At 36.3% G+C, this 14,702-nt stretch overlaps 1 protein-coding gene across 1 annotated transcript in view; it reads right to left on the bottom strand.

Annotated features, from left to right (window-relative positions):
- LOC106161264 (uncharacterized) overlaps positions 1–14,702 on the bottom strand; it is a 298,900-nt gene that overhangs the window by 234,130 nt on the left and 50,068 nt on the right. The window contains exons 26-43 of the mRNA XM_087004995.1: positions 13,447–13,575; positions 12,843–13,031; positions 12,246–12,422; positions 11,868–12,017; positions 11,488–11,610; positions 10,999–11,190; positions 10,483–10,666; positions 9,728–10,052; positions 9,184–9,404; positions 8,290–8,586; positions 7,729–7,883; positions 7,334–7,482; positions 6,745–7,058; positions 6,209–6,408; positions 5,532–5,828; positions 4,031–4,236; positions 3,342–3,703; positions 2,196–2,393 (exon numbers count right to left, since the gene is read on the bottom strand). Coding sequence (XP_086861121.1) covers positions 2,196–2,393; positions 3,342–3,703; positions 4,031–4,236; positions 5,532–5,828; positions 6,209–6,408; positions 6,745–7,058; positions 7,334–7,482; positions 7,729–7,883; positions 8,290–8,586; positions 9,184–9,404; positions 9,728–10,052; positions 10,483–10,666; positions 10,999–11,190; positions 11,488–11,610; positions 11,868–12,017; positions 12,246–12,422; positions 12,843–13,031; positions 13,447–13,575 — 3,868 coding nt within the window. The remainder of the gene's footprint in view (positions 1–2,195; positions 2,394–3,341; positions 3,704–4,030; positions 4,237–5,531; positions 5,829–6,208; positions 6,409–6,744; positions 7,059–7,333; positions 7,483–7,728; positions 7,884–8,289; positions 8,587–9,183; positions 9,405–9,727; positions 10,053–10,482; positions 10,667–10,998; positions 11,191–11,487; positions 11,611–11,867; positions 12,018–12,245; positions 12,423–12,842; positions 13,032–13,446; positions 13,576–14,702) is intronic.

Below are 14,702 nucleotides of genomic sequence, written 5' to 3'. Positions count from 1 at the left end.
GAGCCATTTAGATAAAGCCAGCAAATTCCCAGGTGTTTCAAGGGCCAATAAATCACATCTCAACTGATATGTTTTCTCAAAGCCCCCAGGAGCATATTTAAAACATAGCAGTCTTATAGTAAATCATTAATTCAATTCTTGACATTTCCTCATTAAGTCTTGCATTAAAAATACAATGAAAAATTTACAGAAATATGTATAGGTAAATCTCTTATGAAACTTCTCAAGGTATATCTCTTAAGATGAGTCTATTTAGACAGGCACGAGGCAGATCCTTACTGAGCTTCTTTCTATATTGCCTGCAGTATCACTTAAATGTAGAATAAGGTGCAATATTGAGCAACTTACCATGTGGCGTAAAATATAAAAAATTACAGAACACCTTACTACAAAACCAAATGGCCAACAATACGATAACTACTTAAAAAGAAAATGAATATTTCCTTCTAGGAATATTTTGTCTATATTCTTTTAAAATATCAATAACCAATCATATCATATGAAAACTGGCATAAAAAGCAGAAAATGCTATAAATATATGTAATACAAGTTTCATAACTAAAGGTCAAACAGCCAAAGATCTTGTAATCAGCAGAACAGGTATTTTCTCGAATCATTTCTCAGAAAGTATAGTGATGTATATGTAATTATCGTGGCTAATTGACATTCTCAGTGTATGCAACCAAAGGTCTAACAAGCAGCGTCTGATCCAAATGTATACCAATCTGACCTTCAACAATAACAAAAAAAAGATGCTCACTTTATACCACTTCCTCTGAAATGTTGATTAACATTTGAGAAAAAGGTGAGTGTGAAACCATTTGTATTCATGAATATATGGGTGGTGAAGAAAAGAATAGTTTTATCTTTATCTTTATCCTCACTATATTTTTATGTTTATCAGATTTAAATATAATTTTTTTAAATTATCCACTTAATGATGCTCGTAGTTCACAGCGCAGCAGATCTCTTAAAATTACCCGAATTATTTACTTGGTCAAAAAACATGAAACTGCTTTTTGTAGTGCAGGCTTACACCTAACCCTTTATCTATAAAGATTTTTTTCGAGTGGGCTTGAACCCATTTTCATTTTACAATTAGCTTGCAAGCTATCAGATTTTAACTCAAAGTGAATAAACCCCAGGCATTTCCCTGCAACGCCCCTTCATCGACCAAAAATTTATGTTGAGACCAATTGCTGGATCAGTGATTACAGCATGCTGCAGCCAGGTGTGTGTGGCCTGCCTCATGCTGCCTTCCACCCACCACTATATACCACAGTACAGCTAATCCTTGCCTGCACCCTACCAGCCATATATGGAGACTCTATTAATACACAGACAGGTAACAAGAGCCAGAGAGTACTAAAAACAAACACACACACTTTCTCCATCTCTTCTCTCCATTGCGACAAGTCTTATTTAATCCTGTTTCTACTAAATTAACTATTGGAAATGATAAACAAACTGAAAGGCAAAAACAACGAAAATGGTAGGTCAAAGAAAGAGAATACAGTTTGGAAAATTCTCAGTATTTTCTGTAGCCTTCTTGGAATTGTGATAAATGATAAGTGCTCTTCAAATTGATCTCGTTCAATAAGGCATTACATGCCACAGTACTTCAAAATGATGAATCTTGGACAGGTTTAGAAACTGGAGACTGTTTTAATGTCTCTGCTGTTTAATATGATGTGCTCAATTGCAAAACATTCCAATAAGCAAATGCTAACAGCCAAATGAAAATTGGATGTTTAGATAACCTTAAAAGTGTCTATACAATACTACCTTTTGTCAATCGAATGTTTCTAGCAGTGAAGTTATGACTCAAACTTAATCTAAAACTTTTTAAACCTACAATTATGTCTCGTAAAATAGTGGGAAGAGAAAATTTTTTATCATTTCTTTTATCTTGACTCGATATATGAAACTTTTCAAATTTCCCTGAGCAATAAAATTGATCGGTTTCTCTTATTCTGGTTTAAAGTCTTGTAAACTGTGGTATTTAACTGTTTAAAATGTTTGGTAATTTTGGAGACCCTACTAAATACATACTGGAGAGCTTCCTTGGACAACCACCAAGTGCTCAACTCATTCACTCAAGGTGATGATGATGACATGAACTCCTGTATCACCTATCTTTACAAGTGTGCCTATTTTCATCTAAGATCTAAACAGATATATCACAACCAGCATACCTTTCACAATGAGCTCTGAACTACTGGAAGCCATGCCTGCAGTATTGGATGCTGTACAGGTAAAATTGCCTTGGTCCTGTTTCGTAATCTTTGGAATGGTAAGGGCAACCCGTCCATCACGGTACGATGTCTGGACATCTGGTCGGTGGGTGATGTCTTTGCCTTCCTTGTACCATTTGATGGTGGGCTCAGGCTTGCCTGAAAATTATCACAAATATCATTATTGTTCTTTCATAAGTGGTAAAATTCAACCAATACAAACAAAATCTTGTTCAATTGCCACTCGTCTCTTTTTAATTCTTTGCACCGTTCACTGGTTAATACAGGTTGGTACTTCTTAAATGGATCATTACTGATGCTTAGTTTAAAATCACACAGCACAATCCACCATTTTTGCACTATATCTTTTAAGGGCTGAATACAGGTTTCCGAGTTTGCCTACCCCCATAGTAAAAACAAGAATAGATGTCCATGGTTGAAAAAGAAGCAGATGTTCAGCAATTCCTGCCCATATACTTGCAGTTACACACTACCAAACCCTCCTTTCTCCTCCATGTTTCAAACCTCACACTGTCACCTAACATCTGTACACCTCACACACACCACACACACTCTGCAACAGCTTTATAACATACCAGGTTTTAATACTTCAAAAAAAATCCCAGGTCATAAACTACATTACATTTTATTCTAACGCCTTAAACTTAATTCAATCTGAAAATGTTGGGGACTCCCTGTAGCTAATTCATGGTGCTCTTTTTAGGTCTAATTGATAGCATTTAAGCCAGGAAATGAAAGGAGAATGCAGGGATTCATTGCAAAGTTATGCTCTGGGCAATTTGAAGAATGCTTTAATGACATATCCCAAACTTGAAAATAAACCATCTTGGCAGGAAAAAAGGTCACTTAAGTATACGCATCCAGATTTTTATTGATTTTTCTTTTTTTGCACAGGTAGTAATTTCACTGTTTAAACTGAATCAATGCCTCATTTGTGACAAATTCACAGGTCATTTGCTAAAAACAGAAAATTTCAATTCAATATTCCTGCTCAACTGTCTATCTTCTGTGTCCTCACCAAGGCACTACACCCAGTCACAAAAATAATAATAATTTCCAAAACACCCCAATGATAAATAAACTTACCAGTGACACAGCCTTGGAAAGTGACTTGTGTTCCCTCTCTGGCAGCAATGCTCTTAATGGGCTCGATAAACTTGGGAGCCACTGGGATAGCAATAGTCATGTCAATGGGCTGAAACTTGGGTTTCAGCTGCTGCTCCATGGTTGACTGATATGTTTCATCCCGGGGTTTCTCCCAGGGTAAAGCCTTGGTGGTCTCGGTGTCCTTCCTCTGGAGAGTGGTTGTGTACTGACCCCTGTCCACTTGACCTTCGTATTCCATCTCTCTGTAGATTACCTCTCTCTCCTCCCTAGTAATGGTTCGGGTCTGTTTCATTGTGGCATGTGGAGACACTGGGGCCTGGGCAACCGGGGACACCATTTGCCTACAGGTGAGAGAGAAGAGGTTTAAAAAGGTTGATTTCTTTTTTATTCCCCATAACTTATGGATACTGTATGTTTTCTTTACATAACTATTTTGAGCTTAGACCAACTTCAACAAGAAAAACTGGAAGCATGTTGTGGAACATGTCACAGGAACTTTCTTGAGCACCATAATAATATTGTGCATTTCTCTTTTCCTCTTCTCCATTTAGTTATCTTCAAATTCTGTCTCTTTGACAAGTGTAATATTTTTCAACAGTTTTCTGTAGTTAGTTCTATATGTAGCACAACGGGTTATAAGAAAAGTAAAGATTCATTCTTATATTCACCTTGTAGGAGAGGTAACACCTGGAGTACCCTCCATTACCAGGAGAGCTGAGCATGTTGCTTTGCCAGAGGCATTCTCTGCTGATACAGAAAACCTGCCTGCGTCTTCAGGGCGCACCTCCTGTATATAGAGGGTGTGGCGATCACTCTCCATGATGATTCTGTATTCTTTTCTAACAATAGGTTCACCGTTGAAGAACCAAGTGACCTGCAAAGAAAAAAAAACTGTTCTAAATGCTTGCAAATAAAAGACCACTCATTCTAGATAAGTGACATAACCAAAAATTTGATGTTATTTTCTGTTGTCACAAAACTGAAATAAATCTTATTTTCAAATTTAGAACAGCCAATTAATATCATGAATAAAAGCACTTCTTCATTTTAATAGAAAAAAAGGAAAATGAGCAAAAAATATTAAAATTTGTGACTAAAATTTCCAAAAATTATTTCACTTCATCCTGGCCCTTTCTTATCTTGAAAATAAATCAACTTTTACAATTAAAACACTTAACATACTGTAGTTAACTGAACACCACCATTAAAATTTTTTATTCACTTTTACACAACACACCAACAAACATTCAAACACTTCCAAATAATCCCTAATCTTCTTGGACATGTTTCATCAAAAGAACAGTTTCCGCATGTTAATAACTTACTAATTGGATACTACTTCGTAAGTGGAAAATGTAACACTCATGTTCAAAGATGCTTCAAGCAAACATCCACCCGCAGTTTACTCTACAACCTAATATACTCTGACATGGAAAACTCGCTTTCATAACTGTATTGGAAAAGGTCATAGGAGCACCAGGGATAACTGAGGCAGCATAACATATCTCAAGCAGTTGGAGTCATGCACCAGAGTGACAAGTCGAACAGATACTAAAAATTTCTTAGAATCCTGGCTCCAAATTCAGGGCATTTTCAAGGCATTTTGTGCCCTCTTTTGACCATCTACCTTATACGAGTCATATTGTACTCAAGTTAATATTGAACACCCTCCTTAGAAAATATGGAAACATAGAACACATTTTAAAGAGACTGGCTTAAATCCGTGATCCTAATTAAAGTTTGAATATTGTTCACTTCATCTTATCCATTGAAGTACTGTATGAAGCATTTAATAAGTCAATATGACATAAAATCAATAAATCCCTAAATGACATGGTGATTGTTACCCAACTTATAACCGTACTTAGGCTGTCATAATATCTTTATACCAGAACATAAAAACTCATTAAGGGTGAACAGATTAAACACCCTTTAAACTGACAGTTATGGAATATGCCAGCATAAAGAAGACTGACTTATATATCATAGTACTTACACTATTCTTTCTTTAAAACAACAGCTAAAATCAAATTTATTTGTATTCCAATAATTTAACATATATCAAATCATCTTGTTAAGAAAATAAGGCAATTTACTGTCTAAAGTTGTTGTTGTAACAGTAACCCAGTTCTCCTTGTAACATATCATTACAAAAAGTCTTCATTTTACCTTCGGTTTGGGACTGCCAGCAATGACACATTCAAATTTGACAGACTCTCCCAGTCTGACATGGACGTCTTTGAAGAGCATCTTGAACTCTGGCGGAGAGTGCTTCACTTCTTTGGTTTCCACTCGTGTGGTCTTCACAGTTGTTGTAGTCGTGGTATCATAAGACTCTTTCACATGAAGCTTGGCATAAGATTTGGCTTCGCCACCATCATTTGTTGCCACAGCGGCAAAAGAGCCAGCATCTTCTTTGAACACTTCTGGGATAGTCAGTGTATGCAACTCACCATTAGCAGTGATCTGGAAATACAAATTTACCTATGTATGTTTACTGCAATCACAAATCAAATTTTTCAGAAAAAAATACTTTATTTTCATTGATAAAAAATCTTCTCTGCCAAGCATGTGTGAAATACTGAAACTTCTAAAAATGTGCCATTGATGATAATATAAAAGTAGACCTTCTGATGCTCAAAACGATTTTACCCATAATTCATAAAAAATATCAAAAATATATATATTAATACTATTAAGTAAAAAATATTCTCTCAACCTTGCTGAGGAGCTACATCTTAAGGATATAGTTCTGCAATGCACCATCTCTTCTGGAAAAACCAAAACCTATCAGCCAATATTCCTACAAAATCCCATGACTATCTACAGAATTTACAAGCATATACCTGATAATCAGGTGAGTTTGTTATCTCCACTTCATTTCTGAACCACTTGAGTTTGGGTTGTGGTACGCCAGTCAGACGGCAGTCAAACTTGATCTTCTTGCCTTCAAAAGCTGTGATATCTCTAAGGAGCTGAGTAAACCTTGGTGGAGCTGTCTCTGTCTGGAAGCTGGCACCCGAAATGGAAGAGAGCTCACTGATAGCTGGAAATGGATAAGGAAAAACAGTTATGGAAATGATGCACCAAACCCATGTGTCATATATAAAACACTGTCATATCCAACCACCTCTTGTCGAAAAATGTTAATCAAGAGTTACAATTCATCTAAAATTACAGCCAGGGCCTATTTAACGATCACCAGTAAAACACTTCAACAAAATAAAACTTTTATGCTTTGAATCAAACTAATAAGAAAGCCAGATGAAAATCACTGATGAAACATCTTCTCACAGCTATTTATCTCATACACTAGAATAAAACAGGAAAATTATCCCATCCATAACAAACAGTTCACAATTAAACAAATAGTGTGACTTACGTTCCACATGGAGATTACAAGAACTGCTGGCTTCCCCTAACTTATTCCTGGCAACCACCTTGTACTGGCCGCCATCTTCTAGATAGACCTCGCGTATGATCAGAGTACACCGATCACCCTCAAATAACAACTGAAAGTCCTTGGACTCCTTCACAGGTTTGCCGTCATGGTACCAGATGACCTCAGGCTCTGGGTTACCAACAATGACACAGTCCAGACGTACTCGGTGACCTTCCTGTGCCTCCCGGTCATTCAGCTGGGCAGTGAAGGTGGGCGCAACTGGCTCGGCCTCTGACACTTGGGACATTTCCTCACTAGAACCAGTTAAAAAATCAAATGAAAAATTTGTTGCAAGTTATTCCACTTAATATCTAAAAATGAAAGTAAGTTTTGAAGCCTAATATGAACTATAAGTATACCACACACAAAAAATCTGCTGAATTGGATCTTAACCTGTCATTGATAACCTCTCTCTCTCTCTCTCTCTCTCTCTCTCTCTCTCTCTCTCTCTCTCACACACACACACACACAAACACACACACACACACACACACACACACACACACACACACTATCAAGATAAATTTACCTGGCTGTGGAGTAAATGCCCTCTACTGTGAGTTGACATGTAGACCTTGCCTCCCCAACTGTGTTCTTAGCAACCACTACATACGTCCCCGTGTCCTCAGGGTACGCCTCGCTGATCTCAAGGCAAGAGAAGTTGCTGCGTGTCTCAATCTGAAATAAAATTTTCAAGACTTCTCAGGTTTCATGTATTTTAAATATGAAAAATTCAAGTATGAATGAAGATTCAACACCATGTACATTTTAAGATAACTGATGTTTTTTATGATAAATATTGTGCTAATACGGAGTACCTACTAAAATGTTAAGTAATCAATCCTAATCAACTAATATATACTAATCTTAGATCACAGACCACAGTTCCTCAAGTAAATTCACTGGTATTCAACAGTAGTTTACCTTGAACACACTAGAGGGCAGTATGGCTTGGTTGTTCTTTCTCCATGTGATGTCTGGAGGCGGTGTTCCTTTAAAGTGTACATACATGCGTACAAACTTGCCTTCTCCAGTGACAATATCATGCAGAGGCTCGGTGAAAATTGGTTTTGCTGGAGCTATAAAAAAAATGGGCACTGTTATTTGCACGCTTGAACAGCTCTCAACTCAGAACTTTCGAAACTGTTTCACAATATTTAAAAAGTATAGAATAACAGTCATCTTAGTTTTTTTTCTCTGATATTAAGGTGTTTGAAAAAGAGCAATGAAGGAACCAGTACCACCTAACAAGAATAAAGACCTAAATTTAGTAGGTTTACCTGTTTTAAGGTATATAAAATATTAGTAAAAAATGTAAAAAGTAACACCTTGAAAATCAATTAGTTGTGTTTTTCAAATTCTTGGCTTAGAGAGAGAAAAGATGATAACAAGCCAATTTCCGGGTATCTAAGACATATATATATGAGACATGGTAAATTTGCCGAGTCATCATGCAGGCATGCAGAGAAATCCAACATGTCTTACTCTGTACAGTGAGCCTGGCACTTGATGAAGCAGCCCCGCCTGCATTAACTGCTTTACACGTATAACGTGCATCATGAGCACGTGTTACTCTACGAATCTTCAGGCAACAAATGCCATTAATTTGGGTGATGACAAAGTCTGGAGAGTTGTCAATGTTTTCTTTATCCTGATACCAAGATATGGAGGGGGACGGAAGACCAGTGACATGGCAGTCAAAGGTGAAGGACGAGCCCTCAAGAACTTCCTCAGATTTCAAGTTCTTAGAGAAATCGGGAGGTACAATTTTCTGGTGAGTTTCTGTGCAGCAAGTAGAAAAAAAGAAGACAAAGAAATAGCATTATACACAAGAAAGCTAAGCAGCAAAGAAAAGCAACATACATGTATACTGCAGTGTTATCTACATACTAGAAAGAAGACTGGCATACAGGACGTTCTTATTTTTACATCAGTTAATGTACAGAGAGAGCAATTTACTTAATAATGAATCCTATACTGGTTATATATGTGAATTCTACTTTTAAAAAGCAACCCAATTTAATGTTTGCAGGGAAAAGTTTAGTGATTGGCAATTGAAAGAATTGGCATAGAAAAGAGACCAGCACCCCATTATTTAAATTAGTTGTAAATTGCTTGTATATCATGTCATTTTATTGCATCAAGAAAGATAAAACAGAGTCCCATGAGTGTGCCTAGGGCAAAGAAACTGAGTAAGGCTGACAGAGGTTGGGATGTGTTTATAAAGATATAAGAAACTGGAAAAGAAAGACAGAAATACAACTACAACAAAGTTACATACTTCTTAATGCCCACTGGGGTATTCAGTCTTCACTAGATCAAACATAAAACGTGTCACTGAATGAAATTGAAAAAAAATCTGTTACTTCCAAATGTTACCTTTAACTCTGAGAACTGCTGAGGACTCAGTTGTTCCAGCCTCATTGGTAATCTTGCAAGAATATTTGGCTGTATCTTCAGAGAAGGTCTCATCTATGGTCAGGGTGGCTGTGTCATTGAAAAACCTTTGTTCATAATCTGGACTGCTCACTGGGAGTCCATCCTTGAACCACTTGACCTGTGGTGGTGTGTCGCTCTGAACTTTACATTCAAACACATATCTGGAAATATTAAGAGATGAGTCAAGGCGAATTCAAACTAGAGTCAAATAGGTGTGATGATGGTAGGTAAAAGCCCACAAACTTGCAAAATTATTTTAAAAACTCCTCACTGCTTTCAGAAAATTTTCTATAATACCTAACAGATGTAAACTGATGGCTTGTAAGTAGACGTACGTTTAGAAACTTGAAACATCATTCCAACAGTTTTTCACATGTTGGTAAGGCAGCCTCATTCCTTGTTTTTCTCTTTTGTAATGTTTTGCTTTATTATTTTAAATATAACAAAATTTAACGTTTACATAATGCTCAAGAAATTGCCATACCTAGTGCCCTCTAGCACCTCCCCATCTTTTAGGGGCTGGACTATCTTGGGTGGCTTTACGTCTTTCTTTGCTTTCTTAGGAGCAGGTGCCTCTGGAGCTCTTGCGACCTTGGCAACCTGCTGTACTTGAATCTCCTGGTGCTGAAACTGGGGCACCTCAATTTGTGGCACAGGTGGTGCTGCAATCTGCTCCTGGGTTGGCATCTGTTCACGTTTCTGGAGATTCACCTTGAGGGTGTTGAGCTCACGGCCTGCCTGGCCATAGGAGGCAATTATGTCACGATGCCTCTCTATGATTGGCTGGATTTGTTGCTGCCCTTGTGGTCCTAGAGAATAATCATATTTGTTAACAGAATGGTTTAAAAAACAAGTTTTACAGATATAAACTTATAGTCCAAAATCTAACAATTTTTCTCAAGTACATTGCACAAAATAATGACCATACGTTTTTAATGCTTTTTACATCACCACAATTGTTTCATATATCATTCACAAGATAATATTCATCGAAACTGCTGCAGTTTTCCAAGACAGCCAAACAGAATTTTGAATTACATTGAATAGAACAACAAATGACCAAAAATAGCTGGATTCTTCAAAATCACTCCAGTTTTGCTGTGAAATTAATCCTAAGTAAGTTATCCGACATTCAGTAAAAACAACAGGATTTAAAACACAACTGCAGGAAAGTACTAGTTCCTGTATAGTCAATGATTCTGATATCAACCCTGACTCTGATTGGATTGTCAAACTCACCATAGAGCTGTAGTGTTAGTTCTGAGATCTTAGAAATTTTCTCCTCCTGTGCATCCCTGCCATCTTCAATGAAGCGCTCTAGCTGTTGCATGAGGCGAGTGGCATCTCCACTTGTGCGGCACTCGGTGGCCTTGCGCCCTGCATTGATCAGCAGGCTTGTAGCTTCCTTTACCCACACATCACACTAAAATAGTACAGCATTCTCAGTGAGAATCAGGGTGCAAAAGCATATATCACTTATTTATTTTCATTCAATGAATTTAAAAATCCACTATGTATTTTTCACTTTTCAAGAGAACTACAGTTTTAGCCATGTTTACCAGATGAAAGAAGAAAGTTCCTTATAACACCCTTAGGCAACAAACTCTTACCTAATAACCTTGTTTCTGACTTAACAAACAAATTCATTAAATCCCCCAAATCTCACCAATAAATATTTCCAAATAAGAAATATTGCATCTTAATAATATGCTTAATAAAATAAATAATATCTTATAAACAGCATGTTTGCCCTACCTCTTCTAATAGTCTGAAGAATTTCACAGAGGTATCTATAGCATCTCTATATTCATGGACATTAGTGTGGAATGAGCTCCATTTCTGCTCTAGGTGGGCTAGTTCCTGTCTGATTCTGTGGGAGTCATAGTGTTGGTTTTTGAGCATCATATCTGCTGTGCTCTTGAAATTTTGTATCTTCTTTTGGGTGAGCTGCAGATTGAAACAACCATTTGACATGAAAACAATTTATATAACTTGTCTGTGAAATAGTATTCAATTGCAATATTCAAGTTTTGATAGTATCAACTGGAAGCTTCTTTTCACCATCTTTAAAAATAAAGTGAACAAATATTATTCTATCATTTAACTTAAATCAGAGTATCTATCTTTCAATACCCAGTGGTCTAAAATACACTTAAATGTAATAGTTAAGTTTGCATATTTTTTAAACTGATCAAAAGTTAGCAAAAACTTTATCTTCACATTGTCCTTAAAACCATAACTTACAGCAACTGTCATTTCAAACTGCCTGAAGGCCTCTGCTGTCATCTTAGCCTGGGGAAGAGAGCTTCCATAGTCTCCATGCTTGGTTCTCAGTTGGTGGGACAGCTCATCTATTTCTCTGTGCACCTAAAATATTCAAAGAGTATAGTAGTCATTTTTTTAAAATTGGTTTCCATATTCATAAAGCATCTACATCTAACAAAGTTTTTAAAGAACTAATACAAGTAAAATGTATTCAGATAACAAGTAATTCAATATGTGCTTCTGAAAAAACACAAAAGAAAAAATGAATTACATGAAAATTAATGTAAAAAATTTAAACATCTAACAAAAATTATTAATTATTCAGTGCTATGATGAAGTATAGAAATGATGGTACTTACTTGTCTGAGATCAAAGTTGAACTGGCAGAGCTGGACGTTCTGTTCCAGTCTGTTCTTCTGCTCATCCCATGCTCTTTCCCAGTGCTGTTTGCGTTCTTCGGTGATCTCTAGAACCTTCTGGACTTCTTCTTTTGCAGCTTCTTCAGAATCCTGGAGAGAAACAAATGGATGGATATATATAAAATTATTCTGGGCATAAAATAATCCTAAAACTGATCATTGAAAAACTTAAAGCATCATTAAAACTTCAATTTATACCTAGCTGCTTACATTCACATTCATTTCTGGAAATTTTGAAAATCCATGTTTTTAGTAGTCTGACATTAACAGTAACTGTGAATGTGTGCATGTGTAGCATTGTCAACCCAAGAGGCTTACCTGTTGGCGGACTCTGACTACAATTTGCTCTCCTTCACCCGCAGTGAAGTTGATAAGTTGCTTGACTTGATCTTTATTTGCTAAGTGTTCACTGAGCATTTGCTCAGCTCTGGACACATCATTGGGGAGTTCTGCTTGCTTGTAAGCTTGTTCTGTTTTCTCAATCAGCTTGTCAACCTAGAAAATTAGTTTCTCAAATATCAATACTTATTCTTTACCATAATCAAACTACTAGTCAATACGTATGCTTCCATTTCAAGAGCAACTTGAAAATTATCAAACTTTGATTATTTGTCTTTTTCATTTTGAGCAAAGAAGCAGCATATCTTTTAATTTATTTAGTTATTCTATTCTTCATCTAAGTGCTATAAATAGTATACAGTGTCATCATTAGGTTCTAAATTATTTATTTGTCCAGAAAAAATAACAATCAGTCCTTAGGCACTTAGGGGAGCAACACACAAAGAGGTACTTGAGGTTGTTTTCTCTACAAATCTTACTTGAAAATATCCTTGTTAGAGCATACTATGTAACAGGATATGTGACCCACATTTTAATACATTATGATCATATATCAATTTCAGTAACTCTGCCTACCTGGTGTAGGTTTTTGTAGAACTGTATGGTCATATTGAGGAGGATTTGATATTCTGTAATTCTGGCCTGAAAGCGTTGATGGACCTTCAGAAGCTCGTTAACTATCTGATCCTTCTGCCCTTTGGTGTCGCCCTTGAGAGCCAACATCTCTGCTGTTTGCAGGTGCTTCTCAATTTCTGCCTGGGCTTTCTGGAAGTGCAAAAAAAGGAATGGATTGTACTTACGACATATAACCTGGAATGGATTAATACAATCCCGAAATTTATATGACTAAGATTTTATTCTGGCAACTGTGACACTGGTTTTAGGTGAAATTTTAAGAAATTTCTTTCTTTCTTTCTTATAACTCCCACTCATACCATGAATCAGAAGGTGATCCTGTCACTGGAATCATTCTTTGTCAAGTTTTCAAAAACAATGATCACTGGTGCTAAGAGTTAACTCTTTAAAAAATTGCGCATATAGAACATTTCTACTTTTAGTGTTACATACTACTATTACATAAATTTTTCCAAAAACGACAAACATTTTACAATATCATCTTCTTTTTAGTGCTTTTAAAATCCATCCACCATTCCATATATCCCAATAGTGAGGAATATACCTTTGCTGTTGGCCCAAACTGCTCTAGTTTCTGCTGCGCAGTCTGAGCAGCCTCTGCTGACCTGCCTAAGTCTGCAGCAATGTTGGGAGCAAAAAGGTCTTTCTCTGCCCGCATTATCCAATCTATGGTCTGTACAAATAACATGACAACAATGACGTTGAGAGAACATTGGTTTAAAAGGTGGATGGGACTAGAAGACACCACCAAGATTAACATTAACCTGCTGCAACTGTGAGGTTTTATTAGTAAAATATTACAATATGTATATCTTTCCTGCAGGATTTGGTATCTTTTTCACAAGATGAAAAGTTCCCATCCCTTTTAAGTCTATCAATCAAAGAAAAAACCTAAATTTGTCAGCAAACAATTTTTTGACACCAATCCAAAGCAAAAATGCCTTCAAAATTGTTTACAAATCTAATATAGATCCTGCAACCAAAATCAAACCCCCAAGCCTTCTTTGTTGCAGCAAATTCACCACTACCTTATCTCCTTTGGTGTGTCACAACCATCCACCTCCTGTAGTTAGTCATTAATGAAATATCTACCTTGTAAGTAGGCACATATTCATCCAACTGTTTCTGGTAATATTGAGCATTCTCCAGGGAAGAACCCAGTTCACCAGCTATCACTGGGAAAAAGTCATTCTCAATCCTCATCACCCAGTCAATAGTCTGGGAAAGAAAAGCAGCCCCAATGCTGTGTTATGTGAAGCTGATACTTTAAGCAGTTATTCTATTCTGGACATTGTTCTTTTGAATAAAACCCAAATATATTGAATGATAAACTTTTACTAACCTCCTGACAAGTGAAAGTGGTCTATATGCACATATACATAACAGTCATTTTGCTGAAAGTATAATCTCCACAAAAAGGAAGTTATTTTTTATTTATAACCAATAAAAATGTCACAAAGCAAACTTTTGAAAGATTTAGGACAAATGCTGCAGCTTTTTTTTATCAAATTAGCCTTGACAGAGGGGTGCCTGGATTCAGAGTATAATCCCCAAGGATGTCTGGATTGAGAATATCTTTATTCAACTGGGTTAATCTCTGTTTAGAATTAAGGTGTTATTCAAAAGAACAATGTGAGATGTACAGTAAATTATAAAAACAATTAATCTTGCATCTACTTTTAATCTACTTTTAAAAACTTTAGTAAGCTTGATTATTTCTTTTAAACTTTTATTAAACTTGGTGTTAATAAATGTATTACAGTACAGTGTTAAAACAAAATACAATTTAAATGTGCATGA

Source organism: Lingula anatina, chromosome 2 (assembly GCF_051362555.1).
Source record: "Lingula anatina isolate TDL-2025a chromosome 2, LinAna3.0, whole genome shotgun sequence".
Classification (NCBI taxonomy): Eukaryota; Metazoa; Brachiopoda; class Lingulata; order Lingulida; family Lingulidae; genus Lingula; species Lingula anatina.
Note: the sequence above shows the minus strand (reverse complement) of the source record. Positions and strands in the feature narration are given on the sequence as shown.